The sequence below is a fragment of the Cynara cardunculus genome (genome assembly GCF_001531365.2).
Source record: "Cynara cardunculus var. scolymus isolate 2C chromosome LG 11, CcrdV1, whole genome shotgun sequence".
NCBI classification, from domain to species: domain Eukaryota; kingdom Viridiplantae; phylum Streptophyta; class Magnoliopsida; order Asterales; family Asteraceae; genus Cynara; species Cynara cardunculus.
In genome coordinates, this window is record NC_037538.1 from 17,425,099 (window position 1) to 17,446,467 (window position 21,369).

Consider the following 21,369-nt stretch of genomic DNA (forward strand, 5'->3'; position numbering starts at 1 on the left):
TTTGCTAAAGATACTAAAAGAACACATCTATATAGTCATTATTATGTGTTTTCTAAGATATTAACCAATCAAAAAATGTATTTATTTTGATATGGAGTACGTAACTTTCTTTAAGTTCCAAAATACATTATCTATACTTTATTATAAAACATTTGACAAAAACTCTTAAAAATCATTTGTATGCATAAATTACTCTTTATTGATGCACATTACTTAAAATTCAAGATTACAATTAATTTTGCGTAAGTACAACTTATTAAAGTTTTATCTTTAAATTTGTGTAAGTAACTGTAGATAAACATAATCAAATACAGAATAAACATTCATTTTAAATATAGAAAATTTAAAATATAATTAAGATAATTATTAAGTTACAACAAAATATTTAATTATTATCTTTATAAAATATTATATTATTAAACCTAAAATAAATTATTTTGTTATTAAATATAAATTAAATTATAACAAAATTTTGAATTAAAAAAAGTTACACCAAAAAACGAGAACTATTAAATACTTAATTTGATACTAATATCGATTTATTTTTTTCAAATTTTTATGCTATCTTCAAATTTATATTTCATTCAAAAATATAAACATTATCGCTTTCTCAAAACTACATAAAATTATATTATATCAATAGAGACATATAATAAAAACTAAACATTAAAATTGAGATTTATCTCGTTGTATTACACAAATACCCTTCTAACAGCTTAAAATATATTGAGAATCATGACAACAAACTTCAACTAATCACTTCATCTAAGATTAGAATCTTAAGTTAATATTATTTTTTCACAACTAATTTGATGTATTGGTAAACATCTCGTCACTCTTAATCGAAGTTAAAAGTTACTGTTAGTAGTCGTTTACCTTACCCGGTAAGTGAATTTGATGACTTACCCGGTAAGTGAATTTGATGACTTACCCGGTTAGCATTTACCACATACGGTACTCTTTTGATGGATTAGAATCTTGTTGGTGACCAGTAAGCACATACTGAGTAAGCATTTAGATAAACGTCCCCCTTACTCAAAATTTTCTTTGGAAATCATGATTTTTGACCAACAAATAAATAACATCACTAGTTGTTTAAATGCTCAACCATAACAACTCCCCAAAAATAAGCAAAATCATGTAACTTATAACCATCTTTCCTTTCTCCTTCCTAATTCCTCAATGTCGGCATGAATGAATGCCAACACAAGACTTTGCACTTGATTACATCAATAAAACCACAAATCCTACAAGTCTCTAGTTTCATTATGCAACCATTTGAGAAATCCAAATATTTATCTTCCTCTTTTGGGAAAAAGATCCTGATTTGGGCATGGTTTAGGGTTTAGGGTTTAAGGATATTCATAAAATGATCACTTTTGCATACGGAACTATGAAGATATAGTTTAGTTTACGACTCACTAGATTGTGTTGTTGCCTATGCCGCCAACCCAGTATTGTTTAGTGGCGACCAAGATCTTCTTGGGGACGAAGGGTCCATCTTCGTGATCCGTTAGTTTTGTATCCCATCTCATGCCACTGGCTATCTTCATCACTTTTGTCAACACATCTACTTCATCACGGAGAATGACTAACCCTTCTGGCCTCAATATCCGATCCATCTCTAGGAGGATGTCTTCTAGCTCGCACCTATTTAGTCAAATGCGGAGTTGGAATTGGAGTTGGAGTTGAAGTTATACATGTTACACAAGTTTGGCTATAAGAAAAAGCATGTTTACATATTTATAACATGGGCTTTCGTCACAAGTACTTGTATAGTTGTATGATAGTAATATAAACACGAAGGCCATGTTTGACAACTATAACCTAGCTTATTTTTTGAAATTTTGAAAAGGTCCTGTTTGGTCAAGCCATAAACTAGCTTATTAAAAAACTAGCTTTTCAATAGGATCCAATGGCACTTTTCACTTTTTCTTTCCAATATTTATGTTAGAATTGAGTAATTTTTCAATATGTTGTTTTAGATCATTTTACATTGTCATCTAACTTCATCAACTAGATTTTACCAAAAGTTGACAGTCAATTTACCAGTCATCAATTAGTTTTTCAACTTACAGCTACACTAGCTTATCAGTTAGTTTGCCAAACATAGCCTAAAACTACGGAATTATAGGTCAAGTACTTTATTCAATATGGTCCCTAGCTTGTTTCCAAGGAGGAGGGAGTATTTGTTTTATTTTCCAGTTGAGGGCAACAAAGATTGTACCGAGAGTAACTTAGGATTGAGGTTCAGGATTGAGAATGGTTCAGTTACCATGTGGAAAAACATAACACGATTATTTTGAAAGATGAAGAGACTTACTTGTCATTGTACAAGCTGAAAAGACCATTAGCATGAACGAAGTCGTACGTTCTCGGGTAGGTTGAGAAGCCCTCACACCTGAATGAAAGAAAATACCAAAACTGCGGTAAAATCCTAGTAATTAAAGATAACGGTACTCTTAATGCAACTCGATATTTGGGTCACCACAAAATAACCGCAACATTTCCTTGTGTAACATTTCAATCCACATTTCTCTGTTTTCTCATCCGCAATCATTTACAAATATTGGAATATGATTTTGGCTCAAAAGATCCTGCTATTTTGTTGTTATTGACAGTCTATGCTGTTACAGCGGTCAAAATATAAAATAGCAGTCACGACCGATATTTGAAATAGCGGTTATAGCGGTGGAATAGCGGTCCAAAAATAGCATTCATGTAATATTTCTTAGAATTATAATATATATATATAGATATTTGAAATAGCGGTTATAGCGGTGGAATAGCGGTCCAAAAATAGCGTTCATGTAATATTTCTTAGAATTATTATATATATATATATATATATATGTATGTATGTATGTATGTATGTATGTATGCATGCATAAACATATCATATGCATTAATTGAAAATATAGTTTCAACCTTAAAACGTCAACTTAAACAAGTTTCACAAAACAAAATACGAAAAGTATTCATAAACTGATGCCGGAAAAATAGCGCCGCAATTAACAGCATAACTGACAGTTATTTTAAATATTTGACTTGCAGTCCAAACAATTGTTAAATCATGCATCAAGTCAAATATTACATTTATATAAAGATAAGGAAGGTTTATGGAACTCACCAGTCGTGATATATACCAACAAGACCTCTCTCATAAACGACACCTAATGTGTTTGGAGCAATGGTAGGCACAACATTCATCACCCATAATTTGTTCGTGTTGATTGTGGCAGCAAAACTTCCAAGCCCAGCATTCATATCCATAATGTTTCTATATCTTGATGTACCGATCAAACGGTTGATCTTTTTGTACGTATTAACATACTTTTTCCACTTCTGGTTATCTTCTTGGTAGGATTCAACTGAAACCTCTGAAACTAGTCCCTTAGCTACCCGAGGAGGTACTGCATGTAGCCTTGCCGGGAACTTCTTTAACTCCCCTCCTGCCACTTCATTTGCAGTGGTAATTTCAGGGTAAGGAGTTACACATGTTTGCATTTTCTTGTACCTACATTATATCATGAAGTAATGATTTAAGAAAAATATATAAATAGAGAAACAAAACTGTTAACAAGCCCACATGTGTCCTTTTCGCAGCCTAATACGTTTTCCATGCCCTTTTGAGAGTATACAATGAGTTTTAAAATATCACAAAGATACAACAACCTATGAAGTACATAAATACAACGGTATTATTGAAAATCTGTATAATAATCGCTAAACAAGAATATACTAAGAATATTCTGTTTTGGCCGAAGAAATAGTGTAATGGGTCGGAGAAGAATTGGTGTTTACAACAAATTGGTGTAAAATACAGTGTAATGGGTTGGAGATGGTCTAAGCATACTAAATGAGCCATAGGTTCTTACTTCTTAGTCAATCAAAGTAGTCATTACGTTATGGTAAAAAGATATACATACATACATATATAATCTTGCAAAGTCATGATATAACTAGTCATATTTCTGGATACCCCTGGAGAATACCTTCTAAATAACTTAAAATGAGTTCATTTTGCAATCAAGTCAGAGATAAAATCACAGTTCACTGTTCCATATTCTGATCTCAAAATAACTTGAAGTCCATATTTGCATATCAAGGATAGAAGCTCTTCTCTCATGCTAAGAATGGAAAAGAAATTGATAAACCGAAGTGAGATGCATAGTTGACTCACCAGACATTATCAGCATCACCAGATTTACAGAACTCAGCAGAATTTATTTTGCAGGATTTGGTGTTCACTTTCTTTCTCCAGATAGCTATATCCCCTTTCTCATATTTCTTCTCCCAACAAAGAGACTCAGCCAGCTTTTCAATCTTTCTTTGCTCTTCCTTGAGATCCTCCTTGGACCTTTTCCATGTCTGATAGTAGGTCTTCCAATTGATTGGAGGACCAGATAAAATCCAAAATCCGCCAGGCCTAAGTACTCGATCAACTTCCATTAAGTATGTCCCATCTGCCCACAATATTATCACACTTTCATATTTGGTTGTGGTGTATCAATGGGATCAAAAAATAAAACTGTGAGCGACCAACTATGCCATGTCCAAAGTTAAATGAGAACTTAAAGGCATATATGTGTTTTGTGCCCCATGCTAGAATACTTCAAACACATTGTACTCATAATTACTGATTAGTCAATACAAAAAACCTCTCCTGGATTTTATTTTGAGGTCAACAGTTTCACTTGAAATATTATATACAAAATCTATGATTATTTAGTCAGCAAAGAGTATGATTTACTCTACATTACGCACCATTCTCGGCCCATGGTATAAGACATCGTGAACACTGAGCCATGTCAAATGCTCTTGATGGAAATGGAAGTTTTATTGATCCAAGAACACCAATAATAGCAGGTACACCACGCTCCAAAGCAAACTGCACTTGTGCTTCATGGTTGTCTCTTGGCGCAAATGACATGGTCAAAACATTTCTCTTCATCAGGTAAGCACCCCAGCTTGCAACCTATGTCAAGATTGGAAATTTCAGTGGAGTGAACCGACCAGATATAATAACCGTGAGCTGGTAAGAAAAGGATTAGGGAATCGAATAGCCTCATTTTGCAAGTATGTCAACCTATATAATTACGTTCCCTTACCACTTAGTTTCATCCAATACATTAACGTGTCAATTTAAATAGATCCTGTTCATGCCATATGCATTTAGTTCTATAATATCTGGCAATGTTTACTTCATATAGGATTTCATGATGAGTGATAAGAGGAAAACATACTCCGCAGCCAGTATCCAGCGCTGTTCTGACAGAACCATCGGCAATAGGAATCACTGATGCAAGTTCATTAATATATGCATCTGCTCCTTGGGGGAACATAGTCCCACCACCTGGAAACTTAAATACATTGCCCTGAAACTCTATCCAATGCTGATTGGCCTTTTCAACTGCCAAATGCTTGAAAGGCACGTTGGCATAATGAACAAAGTCACGTCCTTTCGGCCATGGAAATGGAGTTGAATAGCCCTTTGGTGCTGGAATAAGACATTTCAGCTTTTCCTTTTCAGGGGGGCAATGTCTTTCTCTGTATACCATGTTGTCTCTTGGGAATTGCATAGCCCGGTCCTGTTCGTGACAAGGAGTGTAATCGGTATATTTGTCATCACATGGCTTGAAAACCTTGGCTTTTGGCTTGGAAGCATCAGGAATAGGAATACTATGATGAGATTCAAAATCAAGTGTGGCAAAGTCATCCTCACATTCTGTTTTCTTGCTTAAATCAATAGCTATTTTGTCTCCCTTTCCAAAACCGCTTCTCTGCCATGTTCCTAGTAAGTAAAAGAAACAACACAGACCAAACACGACAATTATAGATAATGGACTTCTTCTTCTGTTTGCTGGTGTGGTCTTAGAGCCCATATGTGCTTTTGGACCTCTGGATAGCACCTTAAAGGTCACTGCAAAAGTTGCAAAATAAAATCATGGTTACTTAAAGGGTGAACCATAGAGGATGCAACCCTATTTAGGAAACAATCATCTATAGTAGTTCTCAAGGTCATCAAGGAACATATAGTTATATACAGTTTGCCATTTTAAAAGGTAAATAGAACACTTGCAGATATTCAATCATAGCATCAACAGTTAAAGAAAAACATCATGCAGTGCCACATCTGTGATCAAGCTCAAATTTGACTAGATATTGTGCTCTGCATTGCTACTAGGAAAAACAGAGAACTAATCAGAATTTTTTTCATAGCTTCAAAATGTCTTGTAAAGTAAGCAGCCTTTCCATGTCATCTTGCCTTACAATTTTATAAAGATCAGTAAGTATAATACTATTTTTTATGCTCTTCATTTGTATATGTAGCTTTATATGATTAACTCTAGACATCATATATCTTGTCACAAGAAGGCATATATTACAGAACTTCCATCAAGATTAACATAAAGTTTGGAGTGAGAGACAACTCAAGAATGGAAAAGGTATTTCAAGTCCCTAATTAATTGGAAACCTGGGTGATGATGGCATAGTGATAAATGCCCTTTAGTTTCAACCTGACTAAAAACCCTTAATTAAGATGCCCATTCTATCCCGCATTGGTATGAAACTAAATAATTCAAACAGATCAAGCTGAAAAGGTGATTAAAGACTAACCATTTTATTCAAGCATCACATAAAACAGAGCCATTAAGAATCACTGAATTGGGTTTCCCTGGTAGAGAAATGTCTACAATTAGTCTGACTAACACTGGATTAAAACAAGCATAAGTTAAAGCCCAAAAAGTTATGCATTCTATCACCAGTTAACCCACTGTCAACCGAAATCATCCATTACAGACATGTATTGTTGCTTTGACTCAAACCACGGCAAAAGGAAAACGAAGAAACCAATTGATCCAATCATTTATCAGGCATAAAATCTCTACTACACGACAGAGCATGAATCGTATAATTAAGGAATGTAGCTAATTCATCACAGATCAAAAGAAAATCATATATATAAATATACAAAAAAGCTAGTTAGTTCACTGAATTTTAGCTTGAAAAATCCAACTCTACCATAAAGAGAAGGCCAAACAGCTGATTGAAACGCCGATTCCGAGTTTTTCACTCAAGTTTTGCATTCAGAAAAGATTGTTTCATAATAAGACGAAAGAGAATGTAGGAAGTAGCAGTAGTTGAATAGATATCAAAGGCGGAGGTGGTGACGGCAGCAGACGTCGGCGGTCGGTGGAGAAGAAAATGTAGAGGGCGTGGAAGGCTTGAACGGAGGAATCAAGGTTTTTGATTGACAAATGTATCGATTTATCCGAGAAGAGATCGAGATTCCATTGGGATTTGGTGCTAATTATTTGTTTAATAAAACAGTCAATTCCCCAAAAAAAATGGGTTTAAGATGTATATTTTTATAAAAGCATTTATCAACTTATTATAGGTTAGAAGGGTTTAACTTCTTCAAAAAATATTATTACCGGTTTGGCATCGGTGTAAATTGTTTATTCAAACACTCAAAAGTGTTTATTATCGGTATCACTCCGGAATAAGTCGATAACTTATTTTTATAAGCAATCTCAAACACCCTCTTAACCATATTTGTTACAGGTTGACCCAAATATTAATACGTCATCGAAAGGATCTCAGAGACCCACCAAAGCATGAAAGATCGGAAAGAATACCAATGGCAAAAACACTCTGTTGGGTACGGACCTAGCTAAAAGATAAAAAAGTATATCAAATTCAACCAATTTACCTTCGCAATAGCAGACCTGGTACATCGTAATTGCATATCTGTGTTAAATTTTTGGTCTTTAGCTAAGTACGCAATATTGCGGACCTAGGTATTGCGGAAGTAGTGATATTTGGGTCAATCCGGAAGAGAAATGGTCAAGAAGTCAATTTGAATGAAGGAAATGGTCATTTAACTCAATGGCTCAAATAATAATCATTTAAAATAATAATTAAATATTTAAACCGGAAACAAAATAGAGAAATATTAGGGTTGTACAAAAACCGTTAGTCTCTAAAACCTGTCTAACTCAATAACCGTTGATCTTAATATCAGGTTTGACCATTTATTTGTTTGTCAAACATTGAAATGGAATATGTTAAGAAATTAGAATTTGTCTGTTTGGTTCACAGAATATAGCTTTAATATTGGAATGAAATATAGGTAAATGACCAAAATGCGCCTTTTTTTGAATATTTTAATTTTTCTAAAACTAGAAAATATTTTAATAAAATAATTATTTAATATGTAAAACAATATGAAATACACAACCCAAATATAATCATAAGCCAAACGACGTTATTAAATCAACGGTGGTCGGCGGTGGTTCGGATTAGTGGTGGTCGATAGTGGTTCAGATCGATGGTGGTCCGCGGTGGTTCAAACGGAGGTAGTCAACGGTGGTTAAGATGGACGGTGATTCAGTGGTTTAGATCGGTGGTGGTTCAGATCCGTAGTTGTTCAAATCGATGGTGGTCGACGGTGATTCAGATCGGTGGTAGTCACCGGTGGTCGGCAGTGGTTCAGATCGGTGGTGGTCCGTGGTGCTTCAGGCGGTGGTTGGATGTGGTTCAGATCGGTGGTGGTTTAGATTGGGTGGATCGGCGACGGATCAGATCAGGGGTGGTTCAGATCGGTGGTTGTTTAGATCGGCGATAGTCGACGATGGTTAAATTGGCGATGGCGGTAGTGATTCAGATCGGTAGTAGTTGGCGGTGGTTCAGATCGATGGTGGTCTGTGGTGGTTCAGATGGCGATGGTCAATTGTGGTTCACATTGGTAGTAGTCCATGGTGGTTCAAATGGCGGTGATCAGCGGTGGTTCAAATCAACAATGTCTCATATCGGTGGGTGGTTTAGATCGGGGGTGGCCGGCGGTGGTTCAGATCAATAATGCCCGATGATGGTTCAGATCAGCGGTGGTTCAGATGGTGATGGTCGATGGTGGTTTAGATGGCAGTGGTGGTGGTGATTCGGATCGACAGTGGTCGAAGGTGGTCGACGATTGTCATATTGGGTTTTATAAGACTATAGTATATTGGGTTAAGGGCATATTTGGTATTATGAAAATAGATAATTATATTAAATCAAAATACCATGCAGTTGCTAATAAATGTTAAATTCTTTTATGTGTGGAATTTGTTAGATTTTAAAGATTCCTTTCGTGAAAAAGAATGAACTAAACGAATGAATGGAATTTGGTTAATGAAATTCCGATTCCATCATATTTCTTCAGATCTACGAACCGAACGTCACCTTGGGGTTTGGTCCGTAAAAGGGAATTTGATGATGAAATTATTTTTGGAAATGAAAATATTAATGAACTTTCTCATTTGAAATGATAAAATTATTGAACACTTTTTTGAACAAATAATTGAAATGTTAAAAATTACGTTTTTTCAACTCTAAAATGCTTCAGGGACTTGATCATTCAAATTATAATACAAAATCACAAACTAATAAAATGACCAGACAAATTTGAAAGCAAAGCGACCTACCTGGGTATGTCGCTTACGGGCGACAATGGTTTTTATTGTGATTTGTGGTCACATTTCGATCAACTTCATACTTTCTCAAATTTTAGCGATACCAACATAAATTAAGGCCTTGTTTGTTTGTTTTGAAATTTCCTCTTAATCACCTCTTAAGTCTGAATCGTTTAGACATTTCCATTTTCAGACCGTTTGTTTTTTTTTCTTTTCAAAATAAGAGTTTAAATGATGTTTTCTTCCTCTGAATTTTTAAGTGATAAACCTATCACTTAATACCTCTTAAATCAATTTTTTCTCACAGGTGGCCCATCTTACAATGATCCACGATTCTCCTCACGACCAACACAAACACATAATCAAAATCTGAAGGCAACGAAGAAGATCACCATCTCCTGTTGATGTTCCAATCTCCTCTTCTACGAATCTCATGATAAAATTATAATCGACAGATTAGATTCAAATTCCATAATACAACTGATTTTAACTCCACCCACCATAAGAAAAACTGAATTTTTTTGTTATTTGACTAAAACCTTGAAAGAAACAAATACAAATCCATGTTGAAACAGAACATTGCTATAACCAATATGATTTATTCAGATTTCTGACTTCAGACGTAAAAACAAAAATTCAGATTTCAGACTTCAACACCATCTCTTAAAAATCAGAAATAAAATCAGACTTCAGCACCTCTTAAAAAACAAACGTCACCTAAACGTTTGTCTAATAATAGTCACCACCTTTACTTATCTTACCGGATAAATTCTCGATCATCAAATTACATAGTATAAACGTCTCTTATGCGATAAGTGGTAACCGGGTAAAAGCCACCACCTTCACTTACTGAGTAAAATGCTCGGTAAGCAAAATGGCACGATATATTTGTTGGTAAAGACTATCATCTCTGACCAAATAAACATATCTTACCTGGTAAGAGGCAACAAATCTTTAGTTACCATGTAAGAGACCGTAAACAATCTATCAATATTAGTAAACGTCTCTATGGATATATCATGGAACAGCGTTAAAGCGTCGTGCAATTTATTTGCTTTCGTTTGTAACAATGTGGTAGCATCGTTATGTCATCTTCATTTGTGAACATCGTGCACATTGGGATCGTAGATGTATCACATATTCTGTTGTTGTAGGTTTATTGCATCATTTTGACGTTTGAGACTTTGCCACATCTTGTCTCGAAAGTGCTTTTTGCCCCCAACAAGTGGTATCGGATATATGTATTATAGTGAATTGGCATTTTGGTTGCTTAAAATGGTAGTAATTTTGTTGCTTACACCAGGGTTAGGTTAAAAAAAAAAAAAGGTTTAATGGCGGGGACCTCATGGCCCCGTGGTCCACATTTTGTGAACCCTACTTGCCATACCTCATAAGCAAGCACCGGAAAAGACAACCTGTCCTCCCCTGGAATCGAACCCGGGTGGAATCGAACCAKGGTTAGGTTCAGTGAGAAACGTAAGAAGAGATCTTTCACCCTTGAATGCACAATAGGATGAGATGCACAGGATCAATCCCCATATCTAGCATGATTCATGGGTGGGTTTGAGATTAAAAGTGATCAAAGGTCCAGATCTCTTCTTATGCTTCTCACCTTAACTCTCTTTCTCACACGATCCTCCGCCGTATACACCAAGTGGTGTTGATACAATTTCTTTAACAAGGTGATAACAATATGAGAAGTGGAATGGTGATGGAAGCCATGGAAGATGAAAACAGTGTTGATGGGAAATATGTGTTATTTTGATGGAGATCCAGATAAATTGCCACAAGAACTTAGAAAAATGAAACAATGGACTACGACTCGACTATAGTTAACCGTGGGAGGAGATGACATTAGTGGATAAGCCAATGAAAAAGAGATGTCTAGGAGGCATGCCAACCCTAGGTGAGAGGAAATTTGAAATAGAATGATAAGTGCAACTATTGTCGCTAATCGAATCATTGGGTCAAGGATTGTCCGAGGAGGCAAGGATCAAAAAGAAACAATGAACGACACCTTGTGTTCTTCAAGTAGTCAACCAACGATGTGTTTTGGTTTTGGGGGCACATATGACTCCCGGTAAGAGTTATTTCTCTTATTTGAAGCAGTGGAGGGGAACAACATTCTAATGAGGAACTATGTAGCGTGCAAGGTTATAGGTACCGGTTTTGTAGATATTCATGTGTTCAATGGGATTGGACACTTAGTTTCTGATATCTCCAATGTGTCATCGACTTCCACTTCACTTTTGTCGTAAGGAATTTTGATAGACTTGGAAGATTATTAGAAGGGGGATTAAGGATCTACGAAGGTAGCCATTGTTGATCTCCCACCCTTACATACATACACATAAAGGGTTGGGTTCCGATGAGAATGAGAGTTGAAGGGAGAAGCGTAAAAAGGGATCTCCACCCTTGGATGCACATTAGAATGAGATGTACCGGATCAATTCTCATATCAAGCGTGATTCATGGGTGGGTTTGAGATTAAAGGTGACCAAGGGTGGAGATCTCTTCTTACGCTTCTCATCTTGACTCTCTTTCTCACACGATCCTTCGCCTACATATGCATGCATATATGTGTGTGTGTGTTGTGTGTGTGTACGGAACAATGGCATTCTGAAAATTGTTATATAAAATGTACAAAAGAGAATCTACAACATATGTGATCATGTTTCAAGATATACCATTTTAAACAGCCTTCAATCTGCTCCTGGGATCTTGGTTAGAACCCAAATTTGAATTTTCACTCCATTTCTGTTTGTCCATCTCTCCCTTCTTCTTCTTCTTCTTGCCAGAAGATCTCAAAGCTCCTTCAACTGTGAGAGTGAAAGTGAGAAGAGATGCCGATGAAAACAGAAAGAGGAACAAAAAAAACTTTCTGAAATATAGAAATTGTCAAGAGCTCAAATAGAGCCTCTCAAAGACACTGATTTGCCTGCTTCGGGTGTGTTTGGTATGTGGAACAGAATGGGACAAAACAAAGACAAACTTGTCATCGCACGTTTGGCAAACTAAGAAACAAAAATGCACACCAAAATAGGTGAACGAAAATCAGATAGATGGAACAGCATTGGTAAATTACTAAACTACATACGTCAAATTAAAACCCTTAAACCTTCCACAATTCTTTCACCAGTCTACCTCAGTCTTACCCGTTCAGTCTAGTCCCGTCACATCCATGTACCAAACACACCCTTAACAAAGCACTTCTAATTTGACAATTAGGTAAATACTTTCTGTCTCATAAGATTTTGGAGTATTTTCTGTTTTGAGGCATCCCATGTAGATTCAAAAGTTCCTTATTTTTGGCAATTTTAAAGCAAAGGTGTTTGTTTATCATTTATGACTTGCATTTGTGTTCCTGAATTTAAGAAGAAAAGAAAGTGATGGAAAGAAAGAAAAAAATTCAATTGTGTTCTTGAGAGCTAAGGGAAAGAAAGAAAATGAATTCGATGTTCTTGGGCAGAAGAGAAAGGAAAGAAAATATGTCAATTTTACCAATACACCCTTATTTATTTTTTTGGTGGAATTTGTATTGATCAGTAGATACACAAAGGATCGTGTGAGAATAGGAGTTAACATGAAAAGCATAAGAAAGGATCTAGACCCTTGATCACTTTTAATCTCACCTCCACCCAAGAATTGTGCTTATCACGGGAATTGATATGGTGCATCTAAATGCACAACATTAGTTCTGATCTTTAATTAGGATTGATTCAAGGGTGGAAATCTCTTCTTACCCTTCTCATCATAACTTTCATTCTCACCAGAACCAACCCTCAATAAATATATAATTTTATAAATAGTTTTAATTGTTCTTATTTATTTCTTTTCTTTCACTTACCTTTGTTCTCATATTTGGGAGAAAAATGAGTCTTATTTTCATTGTTTTCCTTTATTTTCCCTCCAAAAAACTCGAAAACAGATATTATTTTATTTCCCTCCTTTTCTTCCCTTTCCTTCATAAATAAGGACTCGAGAACACAGCATTAGACATTTGACCAAAAGCCCACATGTAGAGTAGCAAGTAGTTGCGATTCTAGAAGAGGAAAGGGTGCAAACGAATACCTTGCCACTCCCAGACAACCTTAGCTTCACCCTTCAACATTTTTGGGTACTGGTCTAAGCGAGAATCTTCTTGGACCAACTCCTCAACCTACACCAAAAAGACAGAAATCATAAAAGATGCAAGCATTTGAGAACAACGATGCAAATGGCTTGAAAGATAATAGAACAAAAATTTGCATATAAAAATTGTGGATGACGAAGCATCATTTCAAAAACTTAATTGAAACTCCGAAGTCCAAACATCCGTTTTGCCTTTTGTTTTGCCCTAAATCTCTCTCATTAGACTCGACTTTTATATTTAGCTTGTGCATTTGGAAAGGGGTTCAAACCTCACCAAAGGTGAAGAGGGCGTGTGACTTCATTCGCCATATATAAATATTATATACTTCAAAATACATATACAAAAAAATAAAAACATCTGAAGTAGGGGTGTATGTGAGCTGGGTTGGGCAGTTTGAGGCATTTAAACAACACAATCCAATTTTGGCGGTTTGAGGCATTTAAACAACCCAACCCCTTACAAAGTGTAACCCAACACAACCCAACCTTTGCGGGTTTGGTTGGCTGATCGCCATCATTCTTTCAAATGAGTATGTATCTTCGATTTTTGGTGACTTAGAAGTATTGTCCATTGCTCAATTTGATCTTATACATATAATATAACAAACAAATAATATTGAATTATTGATACACAAGTATATATGATAAACGAATTGTGTTTGCAAAAATTGAAAATATGTTTACACACCAGTGCTTACTCCGTTCACCCAACCAAAAGATATATGTGTACATATTTATATAATTATATATTATTTAGTCTCACACATTTATATGCATAACTTAATCGAATTCTTTTGCTCCTATTAAATTTACAGCAAATACACTACAATGAAATTGGGTTTATAGGACGGCCAAAATATCTAAGCCTCTAATAGACTGCTTAATAAGACTTAATTTATAGGACCAAGCAATAAAGTGTCCTATCTAAATGTGTTGTAATAAGTTTATAACATTTTTTGGGTGTTGTAACAAGCTTTTTAGAACATTTTTATAGAAAAAACATTGTATTAGTTGTTTTATAGGACATTATTTGAAAACGAGTCTTATTAAAACAAACGTCCCATAAAAAATGTGTTCATAGAACATTTCTCAAAAGCGTCCTATAAAATTGCTAATACAACACTTTGTATTAAATTAAAAGGCTCCTAAAAACTTGTTAAAATACCCAAAAGCATCCTCTAAACTTATCACAACACCCTTTGGATAGGACGTTGTATTGTTTGGTCCTATAAACTTAAGTCATATAAAGTTGTCTATTGGGACACCTAGAAATTGTTGGCATCCCATAAACTTAAGGCATATAAAGTTGTCTATTGGGACACCTAGAAATTGTTGTTCATCCTATAAATCAGATTTTGTGGTAGTGACAGCACTAGCATGTAAATGGAGAATGTGAACTAAGCAAAAAAATGGAGAAAAAGGTGCACCAAAAATAACCAAAAAATGAGAATGAGGCTCGGACTAGGTAAATTTAAATTAATTTTATATTGTATATATATATAAATTTATCAAAACTAGTATTAGCGGCCAGTTGGCGGGCTGGGTTGAGTTAGGCCTAACCCAATTTCAACCCTGTTAATTAGCAGTTTGACGGGTTAGCGGGTTGGGTTTAATCGTGTGGTTTGCGGATTGGGTTTGGAGGGTTGACGGTTTTTTGTATAGCCCTAATCGGAAGAGTAAAGTGGTGCACTAATGTGGGTTGTTTCCTATGTTATAAAGGCCCAACATTTAGAACATAATTAGCTTAAAAACCGGTAACAAAAACTCACAATTTGGTCAATCTCTAGTCTCAAAAATGAAACTTACTGCAATAATGGTCGACTAACTTTGGACACAGAAGCATTGGCAATAAACACAAATTAAATATATAACAAGTTCTTGAAGAGAGAAGGATATCTTGTGAGAGATGAAGAACCTTTTTCCACAACAGGGGATCCCTTCTTTCTCTGGGTGTAAGGATATTATCTCTTAACCATGAAGCAACTATCCACGGTTCACCTTCACCATTTACACTCCTTGAAGTTAAAGCAGTCTCTTCAAGCGTGTCGCAGACCTATTGTATTTGTAGTAATTACAAATGTTAATGTAACAAACTTACATGGTGAGCATAAAGGTAAATGTAACAACAAACCAAGATCTGTCCGATAATTAGGGTTAACATGACAACACATAAAATAAGGTTAACTTCTTCACTTCATATTGGTACATTTTATGTTTCAACAAAACAGATTGTTTGCATAGTCCAATAAAGTCCCTTTATGACTTAGGTCAACAAGCTTTCAAAAGATGGAATTAACTTAATTGATAGTGGCTCTGCTGCAGTGTTTTTCCTATGCAAATTTTTGTTTTTGTTACGTAACTAATAATGCAGCTTTCCTAACAGGAGACATACATTGGATATTTTAAATGAAGAATCGATAGTTCTGTACTATAAAACAACAGGCTGAACACCTTAAACTGACGCTTGATTAATGAATTAAGGAAGTATGGCAGTTTGCACCTGTTCGTAAAGCTCTTCAGCTCTAACTGATAAGTAATGTCTCCGTCGAATTCTTAGCAGTATTAATATGCACCCCATGAGCTGCAAAATGTCAATAGCGTCACCAAGCTTGGAAATGTGATACCAAATTAGATTTCAAAAAAGGTTTCATTAAATACCAAGGCACAAAATGGTATTAGAAACAAAGCACGCTCCAAAAGCCATAGTCGAATGCAACAGCTTAGTGGTTTATAATGTTCCACTAGCAACTCTGGACATTTCAGCTCCTTAATCCTGCATCAAGAAGAAAAGCGGCGCAAACACAAATGGGCAAGTTCAGAAATGTAGCGTTTTCAGCTTCCAAACAATCACAACTGAATGATAATTATAGCTGTACCCAATGTTAGTATCCCTGGTCTCCAATAAATTATAAACAATCTCCATTGCTCTTTGCTTTGCATACAGATAGGTGGTGTTGTCCTTTCCATAATCCTCTGTCAGCTTCAGTTTATCCATATTATTCCACAATTCATTCCCTTGAATCTGAAATACAAGTTTGAATCAGTGATTATCTGTAACCAGCATCTCATAACATAGTTAAGTGGACTGAAAAGAAAATCTGTTGTCCATCAATACGTGGAGGTGAATAAAAAACACACCCAAACTTTGTCCATTCCTTTGCACAAGTACTGAGAATATGATTCACAGACATGAGATTCTGCCATTTTCGCCTGCAACAAAATCACACCATCTTTATATTTTCAGAAGCAAAGGTAGAAATATGAAAGATATTTTTCTCTTCACCCTTACATGATCAAAAGTACCCCCAAGATAAGTGTTACTCACTCACGAGATTCTTAGCCATTTCATTAATATCTCCATCTTCTAGACATGATCTCCCATGTCTTATATAACCACTCATGCATTCTAATTTGCCTTGATAACATATGCCATGGCTTGGACAAGGATCACAAACATCTGTAAACGATACTATTGATTAATCAAGTGTAAAAGCATAAGATGTAAAGACGCAACCACTCTACATAAATGGTAATTTTATGATTCTCTCTACTAAGCATGAAGAAACATTTTTCGCCATGCAGCTATGCAGCTAAAAGTAGGTTAAAGAACTTGATGCACAATAAGGTTCACATTGATAAAAAGAAAACTGGAAGCCCAAAATAGGACATTTTAATGCAACAATTTGATCCGCATATGAATTAACCTTAGAAAGATTCAACACAACCATTTCCATTTCAAAAACAAAAATTGTCCTACTAGCTACATAATTTCCTACATGAGTCACTTATTGGTTAAGCAAACTTCAACCACATCATATCAACCCCTAACAATTGAGTTATATATTTGTGGAACCCATTTTGCATGCAAAGGGGAGGCTCACAAGATTTTGGGAAACTCCCATTGTTTGAACCCATGAAAAGTGTAGAGGTAGCACATCTGACAAAAACTGCTACACAGACTGAACTCAGTAAGAGTTGACTTATAGAATTTCCCTTGCCTGTCAATGGAAAAGCTTGAAGAACATCTTGTCACGCCATAACTCCTAGGGTGCTGCACCTAGATAATATATATACCGAGGTGTGCTTGTTGATCATTTCTCATATTAAAGTGTGTTTCCATGTTGAAGATAACAGGGGTTCAAGGCTCCATATCCTTATCCATTTCGCCTGTTATCGAAGGCCAGCTTTGTGAATATACAAAAGCATCGTGCACATGGTTAGCCAAAGGCATACCACGTGATCAAATCATCAAGCCTGAGAGGAACCTGATTCTTTCGCCTACAGAATATCTTATAAGTTAATTCAATGAAAAAAATCTTAGGAATCGCCTTTTTTCAATTAAAAGAAGAAGAAACCTAATTTAAGAGATGCCACAAAACTTAGTAAACAGCCAAGATACCCAAATATGATATCAACTACTAGCCAACTGAACAGAAAATTAAAACCAAATAGTATTCTAACTTATTTTCCTATTTCCCATAATCTTGCAATCCCTTTTCATTACATCTGCATACCCATTGACCGAAAAGCTCATGCATGTTTGATGTATGCATGGTACACGACTTTGAGGCATGGACTTAGAAGGGTACATCTGAGGATGTGAATCCGGGAAGCAGAAAGGCAAATGAAGTGCATTCAGTGTTCTTCAACTTTGTAGCTGAAGACTAACAATTGAACATGATGAAGGCAAAATCAAAATATAACTCCTTAAGGCATCTCCAATATAAAACACCAAATTTTGCAGCATTTTGGTGCAAGAAATGGTATAAACAATGAATCATCTCCAATGTATTACACTATTTTCTGCACCAAGAGAGAAATATTTCAAATATATTCTTTTTCATCTTGATTACATAGATTTTCGATACTTTCCCAATATTTATAAATATACAAATTATACCCATGCATTTTATATTTTCGCAATAACTTCATCATCATACTATTTGAAATTTTGAACCAAATTCCAGTTCATAATTAATTCTGTACTAAATTATCCAAAAGAAATTTCCAATAAATAAAAAGGTTACATTTTTAACACACATCTAAAGATAAAACACATCCGCAGTTAACAGAATTGGCATGTTTTTCCCATATATGACCTGTTAACTCATTCAGAAATCAGAAGGTTGAAGTGGACTTCTTTATCGAGCAATATATTGTTGGAATCATCTGTCATCGTTTCAACCTCTGTCAGTAGTCATTATGTATTTCTATCTTCTTCGTATGTAATGCTTTGATATTAACATATATATTAGTGGTACATTTTAATTAAATATATTACTGTGTTGTAAAAATTATTAAAAATAAATACTTTATTAAAATCAGTATAGATTAAAACTAAACTATTGAATCTTAAAGGTTAATATAATTCTATTTCATTAAAACGTTACTAGACAACGAAATATAGTAAAAGTTCATAAAAATCTTGAAATTGAAGGATATTTTGTAAATATCATAACTTTAACAAGGATGGTGTTTGGTGGCCTCCATGTATTGGTGAACGTTTGGTATGCATAGGGCAAAATTTGGTGCATTCATCTGAGATGGTCTTGCGCTCCATTCATCATGATTAAGAGTTATATAACGCCTATAGAATGAAATGAGCTCCATTTCAGCTTTAAATTGACATGGATTCTAAACCTTCAAGAAACGACGGTAACTAACTCCACTGATGTTGGAAGTGCCGCAAATAAAAACCGGCGGGTGATTGGCAACGAAATCCATATAAAATTTCCATTGACAAGTGAGACCAATAATTAAATATAGATATTGTTCTTTGGAATTGAGAGAAGGAAGCACTAATACAGACAACTTTTTAGAGAAGAAACAAAACACATTTACTCATGCAAAATTACGAATACAACGTTGCTCACCGGAGGAATAGTAATCGAATTCCGTATCTCTATCGCAGAACGGCTTCGGCTGAAGACTTGAAAACTTGACGACATAGTTGCAGCCTATTGCTACAGAGACAGCGATAGATACGACGGCGATGAGCTTGAAAAACTCTGTCTTGGACGGCAATAAGCTTGGTGGCGGTTGAGTTGAAGATGAAGTTCGTATGGAAGAAGGAGATGGGGAAGAGGTAGTTGAGTATCTAGGGTTTTTGATTCGCCTTTTAGGAGGAGAAGCCATTGTCGATTTGATCGCCGTGGATTTGTCTTTGAGAAGGGGATTCATGTTTTCGTCATAGGTTTTCCACGTAAGCTGCAAAAAAAGACCCTGAATTGAATAAATATGTGCAAATCACACCCCTACGAACAATAAATAAAATCAAGTACGAACATATACTAATAGGGTTGGGTTCATGTGAGATCAAGGGTTTTTCGTGAGACCAATTTATGTTCATTGATCAACTTTATAAGCTAATGATCTAATGGTGTAAAGTTACACGGTGGTAATTTTGTGATTATTGAGAAATCTCGTGAAAATTTTGTGATTATGAATGTTTATATTGTAGATTTAATCCAATGATTGATAATTGGTCTCAAGAAAAACCATTGGTCTCACATGATCTCAAATCTATACTTTTTGATATACATACCATGTTATAAAGCATTTAAAACTTTTAGTTTTTAAAAAATTAGTAACAACCCGTGTGCGATGCCGCACAAATTATTTTGATTATGAAGTCGAGAATCCAAACGGTAATCTTGTCTCAAGTTTTATTTTATTTTTTGTCCCTCTCGATGATAATTTTATAGTGTGTTGTGGTTTAAAATCATAAATCAGATGATATATGAAGTCAAAGTTAATATATTTCATTGGTCAAAGATTTTGAAATATAATAGTTCGATAACAGTGTTTTTTAACCCATATCATATGTTGTTCTTGCTATAAAACAAATTAATTTGTAGATATTCGTGATATTTAATAGTATGATTAAATCAAAAAATATTCAATATTGAATTCATTCCGAAGGTATTAACAAGACGATTATAATGGTATAATTTGTAAAAAAACGTATTTTTTAAATGAATTTAGTTAAATATACGGTCATCTGTGTTAATACGATAAAGGTGTGAAATGAAAAAATATGAAATACAAAGTAAATAAATCGCTATTTATAAGGGTACAAACTATAAAGTGTAATCTATACTATATTATAAAACATTTGACAAAAACTCTTAAAACCCATTTTTTTTATTCATGAAGTACTGTATATTGATGCATATTACTTAAAATTCAATATTACAAGTAAATTATATATTAGTACAACTTATTAAAGCTCTATGTTTGAATTCATGTAACTAACTGCAAATAAACATAATCAAATAGAGGATAAACATCTCATTTTAAAATATAAAAAATTCTAAAATATAATTAAGATAATTATCGAGTTCTAACAAAATATTTAATTATTATCTTTATAAGAAAATTATGTTGTTAAACCAAATATAAATTACTTCGTTATTGAACTTAAATTAAATTATAATAAAAAATTAAATTAAATAATTACACAAAAAATATGAATTTTAAATAGTTAATTTAATACTAATATCTATATAGAATAAAATGAAATATTAAAATCAATATGTATCTCACTGCATTACACGAGTACCCTTTTATAAATTAAAACTGATTTTTAATATATGAAGATCGTGGGAGGTTGTGATATTAGTTAATTATGCTCATTGGGTAAGAAAAATATGTTAGATCCTAGCCCAGGCCCGACCCCAACCAAGTTTGTAAGGTAGCATTTGGTATGTAGATATGAGTGGACATGACAGAACTGGACATGACAATAGGGTAGTACTGGACGGACAGGAGTGGACAGAAC

At 34.6% G+C, this 21,369-nt stretch overlaps 2 protein-coding genes across 2 annotated transcripts; both read right to left on the reverse strand.

The window, feature by feature from the left end:
* Positions 1 to 1,127: 1,127 nt before the first annotated feature.
* LOC112521232 (probable methyltransferase PMT14) lies at positions 1,128 to 7,119 on the reverse strand. Its single transcript, XM_025129968.1, has 7 exons — positions 7,027 to 7,119; positions 5,247 to 5,923; positions 4,768 to 4,978; positions 4,184 to 4,466; positions 3,131 to 3,517; positions 2,324 to 2,401; positions 1,128 to 1,650 (listed from the first exon to the last, which is right to left on the reverse strand). Exons 2-7 carry the CDS (start codon positions 5,883 to 5,885, stop codon positions 1,422 to 1,424), a joined length of 1,827 nt encoding a protein of 608 aa, XP_024985736.1. The 5' UTR covers positions 5,886 to 5,923; positions 7,027 to 7,119; the 3' UTR covers positions 1,128 to 1,421.
* A 4,908-nt stretch (positions 7,120 to 12,027) lies between these two features.
* Positions 12,028 to 19,736, reverse strand: LOC112521685. The gene is made up of 9 exons (XM_025130677.1): positions 19,463 to 19,736; positions 16,919 to 17,046; positions 16,728 to 16,799; positions 16,466 to 16,611; positions 16,248 to 16,362; positions 16,090 to 16,170; positions 15,505 to 15,642; positions 13,530 to 13,617; positions 12,028 to 12,277 (listed from the first exon to the last, which is right to left on the reverse strand). Exons 1-9 carry the CDS (start codon positions 19,722 to 19,724, stop codon positions 12,150 to 12,152), a joined length of 1,158 nt encoding a protein of 385 aa, XP_024986445.1. The 5' UTR covers positions 19,725 to 19,736; the 3' UTR covers positions 12,028 to 12,149.
* Between the last annotated feature and the right edge of the window lie 1,633 nt (positions 19,737 to 21,369).

Coding starts and splice junctions, on each gene's coding strand:
- LOC112521685 (XM_025130677.1), bottom strand. CDS start 19,724: ATGGCTTCTCCTCCTAAAAGGCGAATCAAAAACCCTAGATACTCAACT. Junction 16,800..16,918: donor ATGAAATGGCTAAGAATCTC/GTGAGTGAGTAA, acceptor ATTTTGTTGCAG/GCGAAAATGGCAGAATCTCA. Junction 16,363..16,465: donor ACCAGGGATACTAACATTGG/GTACAGCTATAA, acceptor TTCTTGATGCAG/GATTAAGGAGCTGAAATGTC.
- LOC112521232 (XM_025129968.1), bottom strand. CDS start 5,885: ATGGGCTCTAAGACCACACCAGCAAACAGAAGAAGAAGTCCATTATCT. Junction 4,979..5,246: donor CGCTGGATACTGGCTGCGGA/GTATGTTTTCCT, acceptor ATCTTGACATAG/GTTGCAAGCTGGGGTGCTTA. Junction 4,467..4,767: donor TATACCATGGGCCGAGAATG/GTGCGTAATGTA, acceptor TATTGTGGGCAG/ATGGGACATACTTAATGGAA.